This window comes from Liolophura sinensis, chromosome 7 (assembly GCF_032854445.1).
Source record: "Liolophura sinensis isolate JHLJ2023 chromosome 7, CUHK_Ljap_v2, whole genome shotgun sequence".
Taxonomy (NCBI): domain Eukaryota; kingdom Metazoa; phylum Mollusca; class Polyplacophora; order Chitonida; family Chitonidae; genus Liolophura; species Liolophura sinensis.
This window is the reverse complement of record NC_088301.1, coordinates 17,740,770-17,762,352: the sequence shown is the minus strand read 5'-3', so window position 1 is coordinate 17,762,352 and position 21,583 is coordinate 17,740,770. Positions and strand designations below refer to the sequence as shown.

The window sequence follows — 21,583 nt, the reverse complement described above, 5'->3', positions numbered from 1 at the left end:
CAATCTGATTCGTGTGTCCAAGGGTTACAATATGTTTGTATGTTTGGTGCTAAACGTCGTACATGTACTTAACAATTTTTAGCCATATGACAGTGAAAAGCCATTACCTTTGTGCACATGTACATATAATATATCATGTTGTGGCAGAGCTAATCCATGCCGCCAAAATGTTGCCGCCGCTGATCAGTATCATGCCACACGTGCCGAACCCAGTCACACTATACTGGCACTGGTCCAACCAGTCGATTGTCCCTACTCTAACCTAACGGTGCTGAGCGACAAAAGTCCAAGGATCCATTTGTAAAGCCTTTGGCATGACTTGATCTAGGTTTGATCCTGTGACTCCCGACTTCAAGGCAAACTCTGTAACTATTAGGCCACCGAAGCGGTCATCACAGGCTGAGTACATGTAATTTTATACCGTATTTAAAATGCACCTTAGGTTTATATGAAATGCATGTGATGTGATTTTCTCAAGATAAACACAAGTATTCTCATTAAATAAAACTACCACAGCATAGCATCCGACAGATCGTTTTGAGGATATCCCACATGTGTGGGAACTAAAAAACACCAAAATTATGTACAAGAAGTTGAAGTATGTTACAAAGTAATGTATTACCTGGATCTTTGAATGACATAACTGTTCATTGTTTCTGTCGGATTAAAACCTCCTCATATGATAAACAAGAAATGGAGAGGAATATATTCTTCGATGGTGACTTTCATGGGAAGTGATTGTAATATGTCACTCATGCTTTGCTCCATTGCTTTACAGAAATTTGAAAAGAACATGTAGCATTTGTTTGTAACTGGCGATAAAATTTAAAAAATTACCTGTGTCACATTTCAGACCAGAGTATCCCTCCATGCACCTGGGTGTTCTCTGTGGACAGTGTCCGGATGTTGTGTTACATACAGACGGTCCCTTAGCACAGTTCCCACATCTGCTCTCACACTCTGGTCCATACGTCCCGGGGGCACATACTGATACATACACAATGAACAAACTTACATAACAGGCCTACACATTACGAATTCTTTTGATAGGACCATAGCACACGTGAAGGGAACACAGAAATTGCGAAAGTCAAATGAAAGAATGACTGTGAGGTCATTTTTTATGTTCTCACGTCAATCAGAAGACAATGCAATACCTTTTATAAGTCAAATGCATCTAACACATATTTAGTTCCACTCTTTTCTTTACTCTAGCTCATTGCTGATCCGAAATTTTCCCTGGAAATGTTGCCGATGTTTTTTTCACTACAACCATTTTCAGTAGAAGCTTTTACATAACAAAACGCTATATTTACCAACCGAATACGTTATGTTTCTTTTCTTAACCTGTAGCTCATAGGTAAATGCAAAATTGCCAGTGGCCCACCGCCAATAAAAACATTATCGCCTGCAAACCACCGCCAATAAATACATTACCGCCAGCGGGTCGATTATCGCACCGCGGGTCGGCAACGGTGATGTTAAAACGTACTCAACTTTCCCGGTCTGAGATACAACATCATGAGAAAACTCAAGTCGTAGGTACGGCAAACCTAACCATCCGCTGAGTTTATGAGAGCCAGTTGTTTGTGTGGTTTTGCGATCTCACAAGTATGGAATCGTTCTCACACTATTAATTTTTATAGAGGGTGTTATTCGTTGACTAAGAAACTCACCGAAAATCTGTACTTCACACAGAGTGAGTGATTTGGAATTGTATATCGAGATATTTACAGTGTCCCCAAACACAGGACCACTGACGTTACAAACTCCGTTGATGATATCCCCAGGACCTTTTTCGGCTGTGGTGTTGTCCTGGTAACAGGTTTTGTAACTCTGGGAGGAATTTCCAACGGACAGAGAGAAGCCGTTAAGTCGTTCACCACCTGAAGAATAAACAACAGAATTTGTTGGAACGATAGTTTGTTTCTTTCAACCAGTCGTCTTTGTTCTACACCTGGATGCTGAGACATGGATATTTTGGAGTTCAATGCTCTAGCCATGGGGATGAAATTAGAACGCATTTTTAAATTCATAGTGTTAAACTGCATATGACTGGTTTCGATATTAAGAACTCATTCCTCGAAAAAAGCCTGGGAAAACCAGCGGAGCTTGGCAGGTAATTGACAAACCACCTGGCTTAAAACCACAACAAGGAACAACAAAGGATAGATTTGAGCCTGCAACCTCACTGGAGATTCATTACAGGAAGATAAGATGCATGGACTCTCGACCAGGTCGACTTCTTTATGGACACTAAAAAGTTAACTTACACGGACCGGGACAGTCAATATCATTCCTGTTATATATCCTGAACCTATAGATGTTGTACTGTGCATCCAGTGTCACCGTCCAGAACGCGTGTGGATCATTGATCGTGTGAGTACATGTGTACGGTTGGCTCAGTAAGCGATGTCCAGTCCTACCATCAACAGCGAGTCCGGAGGTGAAGCTGAACTCTTTACCCCTATAATCCGAAGACTGTGTCGTGCTTTGGTTAAATGCCACATTTCCTGTCATCGGAAGCACAGTATTAACATCAACATGGTGTTAGACATCATAGTTACATGTTGCTGAGTATACTTTGATGTATTTCATAAATGATGTTATGTCAGAGCAGCATCCCTTTCCATGTTAATTGTTAAATGGCCAACATTTTTTGTACGCACATACAACAAACGTAATTTGGTTATTAATGCTTAGAAATGCCTCAGAAATGCAGAGTATCGTTTCTTCATTGTTAAACAAGAATAAAAGTAAAGTAGATTTTACTTCAAATTAAACCCTCATCCATCCATATTTTACTTAAATAATAGCCAAGTTTTAAGAACAAGGGAACTATCGCACATTGCCAGGCTACTCACAAAAGTACAGACATTAGGCCTTAGACACATATGCCAGAGATGTACACGTCAAGGTCATGTATCTGCGGACTAATTTATTTATTTATTTATTTGATTGGTGGTTTACCCCGTACTCAAGAATATTTCATTTATACAACGGCAGCCAGCATTATGTTGGGTGGAAACCGAGCCAGAGGAAACCCACGACAATCCCCAAGTTGCTGCAAGATCTCCCCACGTACGAGCAGAGAGGAGGCCAGCATGAGCTGGACTTGAACTCACAGCGACCGCATTGGTGAGAGACTCCTGACTCATTACGCTGCAGTAGCTTGCGATCCAACTGACCCACGGAGGCCACGGACTAAATGATGGTTTCCACTACAGCCCCAGCAAAAAAGTCAGAGAATGCACTGAATTGTCCTTCAACAAAGATTTACAGTCAGCAAAGATTTTGTTGTACAAGCCGATACGATTCTCATCTTCTTTTTAGGTGCTTCATCAGTTTTCAGCAGTCATTCCAGCAGAAATTGAGATGAGACCAGGAGGTAAGTATGTAAAATTTCACCAATATCTCAGTATAGACAACGCTCTCATTTTTTAAAAAATAAACTAACAGTAATCACGTTTTACTGGCATATAAATGAGCAAATGCTGATTTTATAGGCCACTAAGGAGGCTGCAATTAGAAATTTTGATTTTGTTAAGATTAACGCTTACACGCAGTTGAGAATACTCCTAATACATTGAAATATATATAACGTGGCCTTTTCGTCGTTACATTATGCCAGATATAAACCTATATCACCTAAAAAAACCTTTAAAATGAATTTGACATGCTTTTGCTCTTTTCTAATCACATTGGTCTACTGTCTCTGTCCCTGTTCTTCCAAACATAATTTTCACGGAGTTTGAAGTATTCTTGAGTACGGCGTAAAAAATTAATCAAATCAATCAATTAATGAAATAATTATTTACTTTGCTTTACCATTGTAGGTTACCTAATATATAAATGAAAACAGCTGACAGATGAAAATTTACCTAAATATGTAACAACATGTACATGTATATGGATGCTCACACATCATGTATAAATTTATGTGTTTGGTATTGTAATACTTACGTCTGGAACAAGTAGGACCATCCCAGCCAAGAGCACAGTTGCCAGAACATAGTCCAGTTTCCTCATTACACTGACTCAAGCAGTTGCCACACAGCTGGCCCCAAACTGAAATTAACAGACACCCATAATTAACTTTTAGGATACATGTTCGTCAGGTTAGGTTTTATTATTTCTTTATGTAAATGTTGATTTGGCCCATTTAAGTTACTGGGTGGATAAGGCTCTTAGTTATTGGACAATAGGCATAGAAATCTTATATCTTAATATTAACACAGACATAACACCTAAAACTGCAGTCATTTTCTTCCTGTTACCATGAGTTGTGAAATATATAACAATACAGAGTGACAGATACATTATTTGTATTGAATTTAAATCTTTTTATGTGTAATTATCCCATGTGGGTGTAGCAAAGTTTAAAGATTATCATGTTTAAAGATGTACGGCCCTTAGCCTGTATATTCATCGCGTTGAATTAAGTCGCCACGTTTGGTATACAATGCATGAAGAGTTGCAATCAAAGCGCAACCGAGATGCATATTTTATTATACTACACCATACCTTACATCTTTTTAACATCTGCTTCTCCTTGCATGGTTTCGTCCTAATTTCCTACATTATATGCATTCTTAGTTGTTCAGTAAAGTATGTTTCAAGTCATACGTTGTTAATGTTAAACGTGATGATTGTGGAACAGATCCAATTGATTGGTTCTCGCAAATGTTCTATTTTATGAATTTAATTAGTCGGCACACTTAATTTATTTATGTTTTACGCCGTACTCAATATTATTTTGCTTATACTACGGCGGTCAGAATTATAGTGGAAGAAAGCCCAGAAGTGACCGGGGAAACGACCGTCCACAGTGTTGTTGGAAACCATTCGCATGTACGACTGGACAAGCCAGCAGAACCTTGAATTGTCGACACATTAAATATATCACCAAAAATCACTGAAAAATGTGACTATATAATATGATCTTAAGTAGTAAGAGTTGAAATTAACATAGCGGAGTGAACAGTTCGTCAAAGAAACACAGGTGTGACACAATAGCCCGACTAAGGTTAGCGTGTGGGACAGGTCCTCGCCTGCGTTTTTTTAATGATCTCTTTATATGTATGCTAACCATTTTTCTATATTGTATACGACAGTACTCTACAAACAGTTCTCTATACAAATACCTGGTGTACATATACAGCATGGGTTTTGCCATCGAATTACATACACTCACCTTACCTGTTACTTTGTAAACATCATACTTGTAATTATGTATCCACGGGGTTTATGCCACACTTAACAATTCATCACATCAATGTGTGTGTGATTGATGTTTGGGTCCTTGTAGCACTATAGCTGTGAAAACACACAAGACGGCACTGTACTTTTAATTCTCCACATTTTATGTTACTACACAATCGGCATTAAATGTGAGTGCAGTTTAGGTTTTACTCTCAAATATTTTTACAGTGAGGACAAGTAAGACTACTCAGGAGGGGTAGGAGAATAATTTTATTCACCTGCATGGGACTGATGGCATACAGAATAGTCTGTTTCTTTCAGCGAGTCGCCTATATTCAGCTGGCTGTAGATCAGTCATACTCTGTAAATTGCCTTTAGTCAGTTGTACGTTACAACACGAGCTCTACACATCGATATGTTAAAAATTCATATCCTTACAAAGAAAATGAAGTTAGATCATTTTTTTTCTAAGTAATAACGTTAAACTGCACAAGCACAGTTTCGACGGCAATACATCACTGACATGGGTGACGTCAGAATTATTCAAAACCGAGTGGCATGCTCTGGTATGTCTTGGAGGAAAGTGACACAAGATACCTAATCTCCTATCAACTTCACTCTAAGCCCTGTTTCTGACACTGCCGTATTTGAAATTGTTTACAAGTTGTAGTGTAATATAAAATATATATATGAAGCATATGCTATATTTTGTAGTATAGGATCAATCGACCGAAGGATTTTAGAGTTGCATGTCAGGAAAGTCTGTAATGAAAAGACGATGTAGATGATGCGCTCTAAGACAACAGTGAAGACTGGATGTGTTACTAGATGGAGTTTGTCCTAAACCCATTGTTGTGCACCTACTGTAAAACAAAATAGTCTAAATCATCTTCTTTTTGGTAATACAGCACTGGAGAACAACTTACAAAATAAACAGTAGCTGAATCCACCATGTACACGGACCAAAACAACATGGCAGCAAGTTAAAATGATGACATTCCTTATCCGTGACTTGGAGTGCTAACTTCCAAACCATTGCGCCGTTTTGATCCTACAGATACTGTGTGTATCTTCTGGTTTCTCAGCTATGGTCTATGTCCGGGTTATTGGTTTCATAACTCTCCTCCTCTCCAAGATACAGGTGTAAACGTCATGATAAGTAATTTGAGATGGCTCACTGATGAATAACTGTGACCGCTTTCTTGATTGTGTTACAGAGGGGCCTTCTTGACATAATGCTGGCCGCCGTCGTATAGGTGAAAAATTCTTGAGTACGGCGTAAAACACCGATCAAATAAATAAATAAATTATGTTACAGATGTTATTTTAATGTAAGCAAATCTGGCAACTCCGTCCCAAACTGGTCTCCATAAATGATAATCGCAAAACCTCTTTGGAGATCTGCTGTTCAAGTCCTAGACAAGTTTATGAATGAACTAACCATTAAATAAGTAACTGTTTGCAGTATGGTGACTTTACGGCTGTTGTCATCAGCATGGAGAAGTAGGGAGGCAGAAGTGGAAACATATCGCCAACGTGTTCAAGCCAACACCAATAAGTAGGAAAAATGTCATTTAAAAGCCTGAAGCCACGGCAACGAGATAAGAGAAAGTCACATTTATTTCCTCATCTGTCAATACAATGGCTGTACCGGTTTTAAATCTTAAAGATAACGTCACTACATAAGTGACAATCAATATGTTGCTGTACATTTTCCACAGTTACGAATGTTGAACATACGCTTTAACTCAGTAAGTAATATACTTACCAAACGTTATACCCATCGCAAGAAGAAGAGCTCGGCTAATCAGTTTCTTGCGATCCCTCATGTTTAAGGGCAATACCTGTTCAGTTCTAGGGGCAGTTTATATCACTGAACTCTATTCTGCTATGAAGTCATTTACCACACAGTAGGAATTCTCACAGTATTTGACTTTCTGGAAGCTAAATCTGTACAGGTGTAAAGCTCTTCCCACATCTACTGAACAAGTTCACTGAGGTGTGTGGACGATCACCAGAGCTTATTCTGATAACTACAAGCCATATATGGACTAAGGCAGACATCATACGAGACGCCGTCACAGTTGTGTATAAATCTACATGCAGCTGGTAAACCAGTCTCGCCAGTGTTCATCTCTGTGGCAGTATACGTAAGGACACGCTTGGTGAGCTTATTCAGTACCACTGACCCTCTGACCCTCCCAGAGCAAGCTCTGTCATCTGTGTACGTGTGGGTACTCACATCACGAATATTTATACCTGAACATTTCAAAAGACTTTTCAGTGTTAAGCTCTAACGTGTGTGTTCACTATTACACATGCCTATGTTGTCGTAAAACCGCTTTTCAAAAAAGCAAACCTGAGGCACCCACTTAGAAGAACAGTAAATACATAAATGATATGAAAAGAACCTTGCACGTGACAATTCAAACACTTTCGTTCTATATGTTTGGGTATGTATCGGCTGTGACCCGACAATGTGCGATATCCCTAAAGTATGACAGTTTTCTTCTACTATATGTAACCATGGTAACACAATTTTAGGACAATGAAACGTATACATTCGGTTCCTAATAATGCAATCCCCCTTCGGTAAATTAAGGCGAGTTTTGATATTACTGACGTGCAGTCACTCCACACAACTTAGATTAAATTTACCTGATGATTTAAACGTTAATATATATTGTTTACATTAAACTCATATTTACGAAAATCAATATGCATAGAATATGCAGAATTCCTGTCTTCCCTCACTACGGATGATAGGTGAACTTGTACCAGCTTTAAGAAAAACTGAGCGAGTACATTTGAGTAACATAACGTCGAAGGGATTGGAATGGCTCGTTAGGGTAAAATAATATGTGTTAAATCCGAAGAAATATGAATAACTTCTGAAATGTTTGATAAAAGTTGTGCAAGGGGATTTGGACAGGGACATTGTAGCTTGGCCGTCCCCCTCCCATCCCCTCCCCCCCCCCACGCCTGTTAATGTTGCAGGTATGTAAGACTGCCTTTTTGAGCGACATACGATGGCTTTTTTCATTTCTACATGTGTGTAACGAGTTTTTGCGTGAGTTTAGCGGTAGATATTGGTAAACAGCACAAATCACCTTTTTGTTCCTCTCTAAATCTGATGCATGTGTGAAGGTTGACATAAGGTCATTCCATAAATTAAATTTGCCTAATGATCTAAACGTTAACATTAATAGCTTTACTTAAGATTTTCGTTATGAGGACAATAAACATAACATGTGCAGAATTTCTATCCTCTCCAAATTTGCATGTTGGTTGAATAAATAAAAATAGGGATAAATAAATAGATTAATAAAAACAAAGTGATGCATGGTTCATCAAAAAGGCATCTGCGTCATGCGCAAAAACATCGTTGTTTAATATTTTGATATTTTTTAAGGAGGCAGTGTTGGAATTCTATTTTACACTTGACGGACATTGGCACATGCTAGATTACTTATTTTCGTAATACTCACCTGCTTGCCCTTTATAAAAAAAATATTACTTTAGGATGATTTTAAGCCTGGTGGGTAGATGAGAGTAAGCAGCTCTCAAGAAACATTCAGGAATAGGCTGGTTTCCAGCAGGTGCCCCTATTCATGAAGGCGTGTGGCAGTGTACAGTCTAAGTAGTTTGTTCTTATATTTGCAGTACTGTATAAGTATCTGATATGATGTGTTACATCCAACAGAAAACTAAATTAGCCGAGAATTTTTGAGAATGTGTATATGTGGTCTTTAGTTCCAACTGACATTGCCGAGTTATTAGAAAGTCTAAACTCAGGTTTGCATAGTGCTGAAGTCTTCCTCATTTGATTGTCACTGGGCAAAAAAGAGGACTGGCTAAGTCCACTGGACAACATCACCCACTTAACTCGTCTGAATGACAACTGACATGATTGAATTGGCTAGTTTCTTTTGTTTTGATTCAGCAACACTACAGATTAACAGAACACAAGTCTGTGCCAAGAGAAAGCTCTCTTTAAATCAAATTAATTAGCGAAGTGGATTAACAATCGGTGAATACATTGACAATGCCAGACGGTTTTGTTCAAACAATGTTTATGTTTAACGAGACATCTGTGCAATGGTAGTAAATACATACCCAGGAACACGGGTTTACCCTTATATAGTAAAGCTCTGGAAAAACAGATGTGTAACATTTAAACGCGTGATAAACATCTCTGTTCCACAGATGATAAAACCGCTTTATAATGTTGATCCTTTACATTGAAAATTTACATCACTCCGTTTTTTGATTCGCTCGATATTCCTTAAGTTTTCTAAGAAAACCTGAAAATGTATTTCTATGTTTTATTACAGATTGGTGTATTGACGCATAGCTTCATACGACTTATCTTCATTAGAATTCCTCTATTGGAATTTGCATCCCTTCCATTCCACCGGTTTCTATACATGGTTTCTGTAGGATAGGAGCTCTCTGGTGCTAGAGTACTCCTTGCTTTAGAGCTCACAGCGCCACCTGTTTGTCTATGTCGTGGAATCCTCCTGCTAGTTGAAGAAACGAGATGGTTATGCACCGCAAAATAACAAAAAATTGAATATCATCGAGCATGTGTATTGAAAAGTGAAATCGTCAATATATACATATGCCAAATTTGAGACCTAGTCGGTTCTTCACAGAAACATCTGAGCTGTACCGAATATCAATCACAAAGCCATTTCACACGTAATAAAAACAAGTGCAGACTTACATCATGATATGATCAAGACAGTGGAGATTCCAGCAGCGCTTCCGGCAATTACTCCAGTGTAATTCGGATAGCTGGCCGAAATATTTGAAACGTTACAAGGAACGCAAATTTGCGAATAATTACTTACAAAGGGAGCAGAGTATATGGGGTCGTATGCTCTTAACTCCTGGCGTAGAGGATATACTTATTTGTTTAATTGGTGTTTTACGCAGTTTTCAAGAATGTTACACTTGTTATGACCCAAACTGTCTGTATTTTAACGAGATGGCTTGTTCGAAATACACGACAGTTTAGCCGCACAAAAAAGTAACCAAAATCAGCAGATTCTATTTCACAACAATTTATTAGCTTTAACAAGAACAGATAATAAGACGTATACAAATACTAAAGTACTTACATGCACAACGGTGTCAAGTCCAAACGGACGCATATATTCCACAATATATACCACACAGACATAAATGCTCAGAGGCAAATTCACAAGATGGAAAATCCACAGTATAACTGAGTGAATGACGAAATATACACAAAATTCCACACATAGGGTCCGTGCACTAATAAGCACTGTGTACACAAGAGCACAAATTAAACATACAAGTTCAGACAGAACAAATGCTCATTGGAGATAGGATATAACAAAGCCAGAGGCTAAAAAGACACCAAAATTCAGCACGAAAGGCTTACTAAAGGAGTACACAGCGAAAGCATCCAAACTCTCAATAACTCTCCGTTCTTCTCTCTTTGACCTGCTTTCATAGGTCTTATATAGACTGGTGGAATTTTCTAGAATAAGAAAATTCCTGAACACTTGATGTAAACAAAGAGGCACCGAACTGAGCGTATTCTGGAACATTCTAAGGTAGAGTCAGACAGCAGGCGCTGAGCATATGTAAACAGTGGCAAGCTAATTTAGAAGCTGACGGCAGTTGGGGGGGGGGATTAATTTGTAATGGCGTTTCCCCATCCAAGTTGAATGATGCACGCCAATCCAAGAACTAAGCCTTTACACAGCTGTCGTAAAGAACACCGATGGTATAAGGATACACGCGTGGACAGTAAAGGGGGGGAATGTTAACACATTGAGTCCACAGAAAATCCTAGGCTTTGACCCTTGACAAATTACGCATGTTCAAAAAACCATAGATGACATTTCAAGACATGCTTGGGTACGCCGTTAAGTACACATTTTAGGTGTTAGAATCTGTAGCAGCGAGTGAGAAAATTGGCAACAGCCTGAAAGGCTTTGTTGTGATTTCTCACCGGTTTTAAAACCGTGTCTTCTGACGGGTGCCTAACACCCACACGAGTTAATTCTGCGTAAAACACGCGCCTGGCGTTAATATGACGTCTACAACGAAAAAGAACATGCGCAACAGTATCTTCTACAAAACATTCCTCACAATGACCCGTGTCATGGAGATTGATTTTATGCAATTAGCTGTTTGTTTTAATGTGACCAGACAAGAGTCTAAATACGAGTATTTCGTAACAGCGACAGTTGAGAGAGAGATTGTAGCTTACAGAGATTTGAGGGTTGTGAGAGTAAAAGAATCTTCCTGTAACAGAGTTATCCCATTCATTTTGCCACACTGGTATAAATGATGGTTTGACATAACTAATAGCTTCTTGTACAGGCAACGGGATAGTGTGGGATATATTGGGTAGATCAAGGGCCTTTTTGGCCAGTTTGTCGACCAACTTGTTTCCGTCATTACCAGTGTGGGCCGGCACCCATTCAAACGCCACAGATACACCTTGATAGCCCAATATAGTACAGATATACAGTATTTCATACACAAGCGCTGCCCACGTATTTCAAATAAAGTTACTAAGTGCCTGTAAAGAAGTTAAGGAGTCTGTGAAAATAACAGCCCTAATCGGTCTTAACTCGAGTAGATAGTTAAGAGCACTCAAGATTGCGGTAAGCTCTGCCGTGAACACGGAAACATAACCTGACAAGCGGAGAGATTTTTCATACCTCATTTCTGGAATACACCCTGATGCGCCCACTTTGTTAGTGTCGGGGCATTTGGAAGGGTCGGTAAATACTTTTAAGTACTCGTTCCAGTTTGATTTAATATCTCTGAATCACACTCTGAATCATACGCTTCGCAGCCGTAGTCAAGCCTAGACCTAATTAAGGACCGGTAGAGTAGCAAAAGACATTGCCTGAAGCCGACGGCAGTTGTGCGCATGACACACTTATACGATGGTGGGAGGAAATCGGGCAGAGCCAGGGGGAAACTCGCGACAATAGCCCGAGAGGAAGCCAGTGTGAGCTGAGACCTGTGCTCTCAGTGACCGCATTGGTGAGAGGCTTTTGGGTTATTGCGCCGCGCTCGAGTGCTACCCCCCATCGGTCTCGTAAGCCTCTGAATAGTGGGGCCGTATTGTGTTAGTTCCTAGAGCAGAGGATATAGGATCTTGCAGCCGAGGATCGTAAGCAGTTAGCTTCTGTCGTTAAACCTGGTTTTCTATATAAAATGTTTTCAACACTTTTAGACAACGTTACCCACATTGCTGTTGGCAGAGGACCAATTCTGTGGATGACACTCTATGTAAACATTTTAGTTCGGAAAAACCAAAAGCCTGGTTTTCTTACATAAACAATATATCAGCTTCATTGTTCATTTAAATGTCTCGATATTTGGTGCATATTCTATAGAAGTATAAAGAGAAAGAGGCTGTAGAAAACGTTTGGCTCTATGCGTCCAAACAGATATTCATATAGCAGCCGTCAGTCAAGATGAACGTTCCAGGTCAATAAAAATCGCAAGGCCAATTCTCAGAATCACATTTAGTACGAACATTGGACGGAATTACACTAAGAGAAGGAATCAACAGTTTCCAATAATCAGTATTCAAATCACGTACATGTGCCATGATAGAATATAAGTTGTCAGTGATAAAATATGTACAGTATCTCGGCTGCCCTTTAATAGCAACTGTTCATATATCCAACGCAGAGATCTCATTCACCCCGATGAAAATACGCCTCGAGCGAATTTGATTCAATCATGCAATAGAGAGGCAGAGGTTTGGATGTTGTGTCCATATTTCCTTAGAATTACATTCAGTGTAAAACTTAAGAAAGTCGCAGTGAAGGTCGTTGATGGCACAACTTTGATACACAAATTTTGACAGTAATAACTTGTGACGTTAATAGAAATCGTCACATAACACACCGGATCAGACAAGTGCTACAAGGCGGGTTATGTACACATCATATGCAGGACACTTCGGTATATTGCGGCCCAAGAAGGGACAATTTATAATGTCAAAATTGAACCTATTCCTCTTGTCGTTAAGTCTGCCAGAGACTTGCCTTTTGGTCTTTGTGCAAATATGTGTCCAGATAAGATATACCACATGGGCAGCCTATGGTTTCATTTAAATTCAGCAAAGGTGGACATATATCTTTCACAGTCTTTGCTACATATGGATTACTTAGAGCTAGCATATCATAAATGTAGCGTTTAGTCAATGAGAAAGGTCTAGCCTGGTGAGGATTACTCCTTAATAATTTCTGCATAGTCACAATCAGGCACAATCTTTATACTTATACAATGTTGATATATGGTTTCCTCGAATCTCACATAGATGTTACTAATGAGAACCAGCTCATGATGGCTTCCTCTCCAGCCATGCGTGAGAATGTCTGCCAGCAATCTGTGGATGGTCGGCAGATTATTTCCCCCATGATGCTGACCGCCCTCGTATAAGTGAAATAATCTTGAGTACATCGTAAAATAATAAATAAACAAACAGTAATGAGAAACCCAAGCAAATCGATGAACAGTGAGCCATCCGGTGAATGGTGACACTTGTACGTAATGGAACATAGGTTAATGTAGCACTGACCAGTTTAATGAAACACAGTTACAATTAGTCATGAAATTCTGTCTATTAAATCTGAGTGAGGAAATCCCAAGTAGAGATGCCCTTACGTTGTATGTGTATTTCAACGTCTATATACGTGTACTGGAGACTATAACATGGCAAAACATACTATAATCAGTTTTATATCACCTCGTATAACCTATTCAGAAAAAGCTTTATGCTTGTATCGTTTTTCACACAACATACAGAAAGCTGAAGCTATGTGTATGATGTTGAAGCTGTATCTTCCAAGAAGCACCGTGCTTCGATTTACAGCAAATCTATTAATTAACCTTGTATCTGCTAAGGTTCCAGTTTAATCGACAGAAGTTTTCTTGTTATAGTTTTCCTTTAACATGTAAGCAGGGTTATACTCACAGTACTGCCCGATCCTAACGATATACTGTACGAATGTCATCCGCCCACCCTACGCCCATCTTGATCGGATGTTGGGCGGATCATACACGAATGAGGTAAATTGACAAGAAGTCGTATTTCACCGACTTCCAGTCAAGGTACATAGTGTGGAAACAATACACGTGCACTACTGGTTTTGACATCAGGATAATATGTATGCCGGAGTCCACGACAAAACAAAACAGGTTATAATTTTGTTGAAAAAGGAGGAAACAGCCCAGACTCGTGCTTCGTCTGAAACTTTTCTAGGTAAACCCAGGTACCCAGCTTCAGTTCAGGATGTCCGATCGTTTTGAAAGTAAAAAAGCTATACAAACAAGTATGGAAGCCGGATGAAGTCATCATCGGGGCATCGTTCCATCGCCCGATGATGGCATGAAGCCGTGGTGCGATGATGCCATCGCCCCCCCCCCCCCCCCCCGCACAACTCATGTGACCAGAGCAATGCATTGTGGTCTTTATTCTCTGTTTCCGCTACTGATAACTGACCAAAACTTCCCTACGGACTGAAAGACTGAATGATTGACGGAATGACGGAATGACGGACTAACAGATTGACTCACTGACTAACAGACTGAGAGAATGACGGAATGACAGAAACACGGAATTTTGGACTGATAGGCATATGGAATGAATAACTGACAGAATGATGAACCAACAGACTGGCGGAATGACGGACTAACAGGTTGGTGGGTGGTGATTTTCCTTCTACCTGATAAATTGTTGAAGTCAATGTATACCTTTTTCGATCCAGGTTGACCCAACTCATGTCTATAGTGCGTGTGGTAAACGGTAGTGTTGGAACACGAAAGCTGGCTTCTGTGTCTCTGTTGCAGGCAGATTTAAAAATGGTTGTGCTGGGAAATTTGTCACTTCAGCATGACCTAAAGCAGTAAAAGATTACATTAACACGGCCGATTGTACAATTTCTCAAACACATAAGCTGTATCTTATTCTGAAACAAAAGCTGGCTTGAGGTAACGAAAGTGGGACGGATCCTCGCCTCACTCACCCAGTGGGCCTTTTAAAACTACGTCCTGTACAAATGCCGTAGAACTACAAAATTACTCTATAAAAATACATGTATCTGCTGTAGATTTACAGCATTGACTTTGCCATCGAATAACGTGCACTCAGTTTACATGTGACTTTTTATCATACTGGTGTGTATAGATGTGTGTTTGGGTTTATACGTGGTATTTAACAATTCATCATACTGGTGTACATGGGACTGGGGTCCGCACCCTTACAGCAATATGACTGTGAAAACACAACACGTCGCTGTATTTAACAACAACTTGCTTTTATATGTAACTACACAATTGGCTGTGAATATGTACTGTCAGACGAGAGCTGTAACAGTTTATCTACAGAAAAAGGTACCGTAGGTAAAACTGCCAGCAAGTTTTACAACAAAACATACAGTACCTGCATTAACAGTTTGGGAGCCCCCGGCTAATGTTTGAACCCAAGCTTCTAATCATCTAGTTTCTGGTAAGGATCGAAGAAGAAACTTCAAAACAAACAGAAGGTGAATTCACGATGTACAGGGACGGAAAACCAGGTATCAGGTTAAAATAACGACATTCTGAGTCTGTGATTAGGAACAGATGTTTGACTACATGGAACTTAAGCATAATAGTGTCCTTACCCGTGACTTGAAAGCCACTGCCCCATATATATATGCTGTGTTTATCATGTCCGGTTTATTAGTTTCATAACTCTTCTTCTGTCCAAATTACCACAAGAGTTTGGCAAAGCGATAAACATCGTGATGAATAATCTGAGATGGTCTGTGCTGAATAACTGTTAGTGCATTTACGGTTATCTTACACATGCTATTTTTTGTAAGCAAATCTGGCATTTGCACACCACTCAGTTCCAAACTAGTCTACATGGCTGATAATCACAAAACCTGTTTTCACACCTGTTAACTCATGCCTAGACAAGCTAATACATGCACGAATTTCTAGCTTTATACAATTATTATGCTATAAAGTCCTCAGAATGGACAAGCATATAATAATATGAGTATATCGGCACCGTGGAGTTTAGCAAAAGGAATATCAAAGGTGACGATATACCCCAAACAAACACCTCCGAGTATCATATAGATGAATTTTAGAATATTGTCTGTGTGTTTTATACAGTAGACGTATTTCTTGTCCTGTTTAAGCATACAGCAAGTGGTAAAGTGAAATAAATAAATGTCATTCTAAGTCCAAGGCCGGTACAACGGTATCAGCGTTAATAACATTTATTTTCTTGTCTGTCAACAGAATGATTGTGCCAGTTATAATTTTTAAAGAAAAGTTTCCAAATATTAAGAGACAAGCATTACGCAAGACTAGTGTCTGTTTTCACTAAATATTGAGCAAACACATTTTTCGTGCAGTAGAATATTTACCAAATGTTATTTCCATCATAAAGCGATGAACACTGTTTCCTGTGATCATCCATGTCTAAAAGGCAATCCCTCTTCAGTTATAAGGTCAATTTATATCCCATAAGGGGCCTCCGTGGCTCAGTTGGTTTGCGCGCTAGCGCAGTGTAATAACCAGGAGCCTCTCACCAATGCGGTCACTGTGAGTTCAAGTCCAGCTCATGCTGGCTTCCTCTCCGGCCATAAGTGGGAAGGCCTGGTATAAACCTGCGGATGGTCGTGGGTTTCTCCTGGGCTCTGCCTGGTTTCCTCCCATCATAATGCTGGCCGCCGTAGTATAAGTGAAATATTCTTGAGTATGGCGTAAAACACCAATCAAAGGAACAAATATATCCCATAACTCTCTAATAACTCCCTGGCTCAGATCGTTAGTGCGCCAGCGCAGCGTTTTGACCCAGGTGCATTTCACCAATGCGGCCATTGTGAGTTCAAATTCAGCCCATGTTGAAGGAAGTACGATGGAAGGTCTGACAAGAGCCTGCGGATGGTCGTGGGTTTCCCCCCAGGCTCTACCAGGTTTGAGTGCGACGTAAAACACCAATAAAATAAAATAAATTTAGGTAAATAAGTCTAATTCTATCCTGATGGAATTTACCACACAGAGGGAATTCTCACAAGATATAAAGTTTTCATTAAGCTGAACCCGTGAAGATGTAAAGTTCCTCCTTGATCCGCTGAACATGTTCCTTCAGGTATCTCAACAATAACCAAAACTTCTTCTCATAACTACTTGCCACAGATGGACTGAGGACGTCAGACGAGACAGAGTTCTGTATCAGTGTCACTGTGTTTACCTCTGTGGTAGTATTGGTAAGGCGATGCTTGCTGGGAATCTATAGTCACACAGACCGCCTTCCATAGAGCGAACTCTGTCATCTGTATGGCTGTAGTTATCGCAAGGACAAACTCGCAAACACAAAAACCCACATTTCTGTACAGTGTTATACATGCTTTCATTGTTGTAAAACTTCTGTTCAAAGTCGAACCCGAGTTACACACTTAGGAGAATAGCAAATACGTAAATTATGAAAAGAGCCCTGCAATCATATGTCAACCACCATTTGCTGTATGCTTCTGAGTGCATCGTCTGTGTTAAGTCCCTTGTGTGTGATATTTACCTTATACATGTATAACATCTACAGATAGCCATGGTCACAAAACTTCTCTACAGTAAAATTTATACGTTTTGCTTAGCTAAATTGCAATCCGCCTTCTGTTGATTTTGCTCGTCTGAGACTGCCTTATTGACAGATAGGCAATTGGTGTTGAACCATAAAGTGGTGAAGGTCTGCTAGCAACCTGCGGATGATCGTGGGTTTCCACCGGGCTCTGCCCTGTTTTCTCCCGCCATAATGCTGGCTGTGGTCGTATAAGTGAAATTATCTTGAGTAAAAACTCCAATCAAAATAAATAAATAAAATATAGTGAAGTATCGAGGGTGTAGGCTTTAGTTGGGGACGAAGTTGCTAGGAATGCTGTACAAATTTGAGGTCTGCTAACATCACTAGCTTTGTTACATGTAAAGAAGGTCCCAGGGGAAAGTGTCCATGGATTTAAGCGAGATTTCACTTGGGTGTTGGTTCTGTAACTAACGACGTATTAGTAAACGACACAAATAACCTCCATGTTTTCTCTAAATTTGGCGCATGCATATCGTGATCAACTGGTTTTCATCGATATCTATAATTCCGACTTTTAGCCCTCTGATAATTATTACTCCTTCCAGACATCTCGTAATATTTTAACCGGAATTTTAAAACGATTAACGGATGAAATTTGTCAAGTTTTTACATGTCAGTTAGTAAATATACTGCTGTGTTCCCATTCTGAACCCGACACGGCCTACTGCATTAAACCACCGACGAAGGTGAGACGGACATGACCCTGCCGTAGATTTGCAAATACAGATCTTTTGCCTCATCCTTAAAAAGGAACAGTGATTTCAATTGAAGCCAACGAGTAACACTATTTATGCATACAACTAACTCATCTATCAAAATCAAAAAATAATTTATCGATATGAATAACTGGCAGCGACTTATATCGGTAACTCATTTATCGATATCGAGAAATCATTTACATGTATTCATATCTATAATAAATTATAAATATTGGTGAATGAATTATCGATATCGGTAAATGGATTAGCAATATCGGAAAATAAGTAAGCAATATCGATAATTTTCAATTAAATGTTACTTTGGGACAGGAGGAATGCGCATGGGGTGTGTAAGGGTGTGGGTGATTAACAGCGTCCCCTCCTCCAATATACAGTAATTAATGCGGAGGGAGGGGAGACACAATACATTTGATAATAAAACATTTCACGTTCAAAAATCATAAACAGAACGGGCCAATAGGACAATAATGTCTTAAATACTGTATAATTCTGGTTTTGTAACACTTCCATCTCCATACAAGCTGAGAATTGTGAGCATCGGTATAACCTCTGTTTCCTCCACAAAATTATAGTTACGACATAAAATGATTATACAACGCCAGTTAAGCGACGACAGAAAGGTGATAGTTCGCCGCAAACGGTATATTCCAGTCTCTTGTCAATTTATTTCCGTTAGGATTTTTATTCTGACTTTGTGTAAATGCTTAAATAGAAGTGACTGATAGTTTATGGCACCATCTGTTAGGCCTCATAGGCCTTCTTTGACTTCACTCTCACGTTTCAAAGGTGGTTTTAAGCGTAAGCTGTGGTCAGATGGAACCTCAGACAATGACAAATGGCAAGTTCCCGAGTTAAAGCGGCTTAAATCAGTTGTAGACCTAAATCAAGACAGGTTTTAGTTGTGTAAGCTTATCTGAAAAGCCAGAATAAACGTTCTGATTTTTTTAAAATCCACTTGGAGGAAATTAAACCACTTAGGTCATAATTTAATACAATAGATGTTTGTGCACTGTGGAGAAATAACCCCCACACTGCATGCTTTAAAAGGCGATTAAGTCAGTGGTCAAGAATTATTCAAATTGCTGTCTTGTCGTCACATTTAAAAAACAATCACACGAAATCAATGGAAAGGGAGCATGTCCGAGAATGTCTTGTTTATCTGTAGAAATCTGTTTTACGCAGGAATAAAAGAAAGGCAATATAGAATATCTGGGGTACAAAATCTGCGGGGACGGAAGCCGCCTAAGACACGGTTTCAGTTGTATGAAGGCTACATGTAAATCAGGTTTAAGCACATATAGTGTGTTTTGGTGGCAGGACGAGTCCATGCCGCCCAAGTGCTGCCTCCACACAAGTATCATACCGAAAATACCAGACATGACACCCCACTCGTTATAGATGCTATTTAAACATGTTTCCTTGCTTAAACCTCTGAGCACTGAGCGTCAAGCGAGGCATCCACAAGTACAATTTTTAAAGTCATTTTGGGTCTTACACGACTCGGGTTTGATCCCACGTCTCCCGACTTCGAGTCGGACGCCCTAACTATCGGGCCACCAAATTCGTCTGCCAACGCATGAGACGATGTATTTATAGACAAATCAGAAGACAGGTTTTACAGGACGTATGTATATCGGGCCAAAGGATTCGATCTGACACTGAACTATTTAAATAAACGCACAGTTCGTAATCAAATATTAAAACGAGAAACTTCATGCAAAACAAAAGCTCCGTTGTATTACACGAGGTGATGTAACGTGACAGCCTCGTAAAGAAATACAGAAGGGTATACTATTGACAAAACAGTTCACACAGTTTGTAATCAAAAGGAAAAAATGAGAGGTTCATGTAAAACAAAAGCCCATTTGTATTGTATGAGGTGATGTCACGTGACAGTGTCTTAAAAAAACACACGAGCGTATAATATTCGGAAAACACTTCACACTTGTGTCAAAATAGTAAAGAAAACATTTACACATTAATGACTTGACTTCATGTTAAATATTTAAAGTAAAACAGTTTCTCCTATAATAATAATAGAAAGCCATGTTAAGGTAGCGTTATCAATAAACTACGCCCGTGAATTCAGTTTTATAAGTTTGCACAAAAATTTAGGACAGAGCCTCCCTATACTTGTCCCCGCACCCTTTTATTTCTAGTATTTGACAGTTCTTCTTTGTAGAAACTTGCATAGACCTGCATAAACAAGGTGTACCTTTAGTGTTCACATACGCATATATGATGATCTTCTACGTTAGATGGATGCAATCTCTGTTTATACTTTGCTGGCCCTCGGATCTTACTGATTCTACATGTTAGTGTTTACTATAGGTACATGTGTTCCACAAGTCAGAAACATAGTCACACACAAAAATCATTAAGAGGAACACAAAAATCGTCTGTAATACCTAGTAAAGAAAATATTATTGAGGCCATAATTGCCTGCCACACATACATATTTAAAGCAGAATATCACGCTCGTTTTATATAATATATTTTTTTATATGATCCAACGCGCATTTAAGCATTCTACAACGAAACAGCCGATCTGGAGCTATCTGAGGTATTCCCATTGTTACGACGCGCTCTGGTCATGTCTTAGAACATCACGAAAAGCCAGAAAAAACTTTAGGTCAAAGCCCGTGCAATTTGTATACACAGGCCGATAAACAAATGCATCCTATTAAGTCAGCGGTACTAAAAGCATACCATGAAAGAATGATTCGCGTGTGAAAAATGATTTCCTACATGTCCTTGGGGTCTTTTAATTACACGTAGTCTTATTTATAAACGCACGCGTTACGATGCAGTTTGGTCATGTTTTAGAGGAGCATAACAAAAAGCGAAAATTTTCAGGTGAAAATCCAATGCAGATTGTGAATGCAAGCCGCGAAAATCGGTTGAAGCTGGCAGACAAAAGAATCCTAAAAAGATTAACAGTACATATACATGTGGGCATAACCCTCTCCATTTAAACGTACTTCTTGAATTACATGTACTTCTGATACTACACGTA

General features: G+C 39.4%; 1 protein-coding gene across 1 annotated transcript in view; it reads right to left on the bottom strand.

The window, feature by feature from the left end:
- LOC135469684 (receptor-type tyrosine-protein phosphatase alpha-like) overlaps positions 1-21,583 on the bottom strand; it is an 86,086-nt gene that overhangs the window by 22,331 nt on the left and 42,172 nt on the right. The window contains exon 5 of the mRNA XM_064748240.1: positions 838-987. Coding sequence (XP_064604310.1) covers positions 838-987 — 150 coding nt within the window. The remainder of the gene's footprint in view (positions 1-837; positions 988-21,583) is intronic.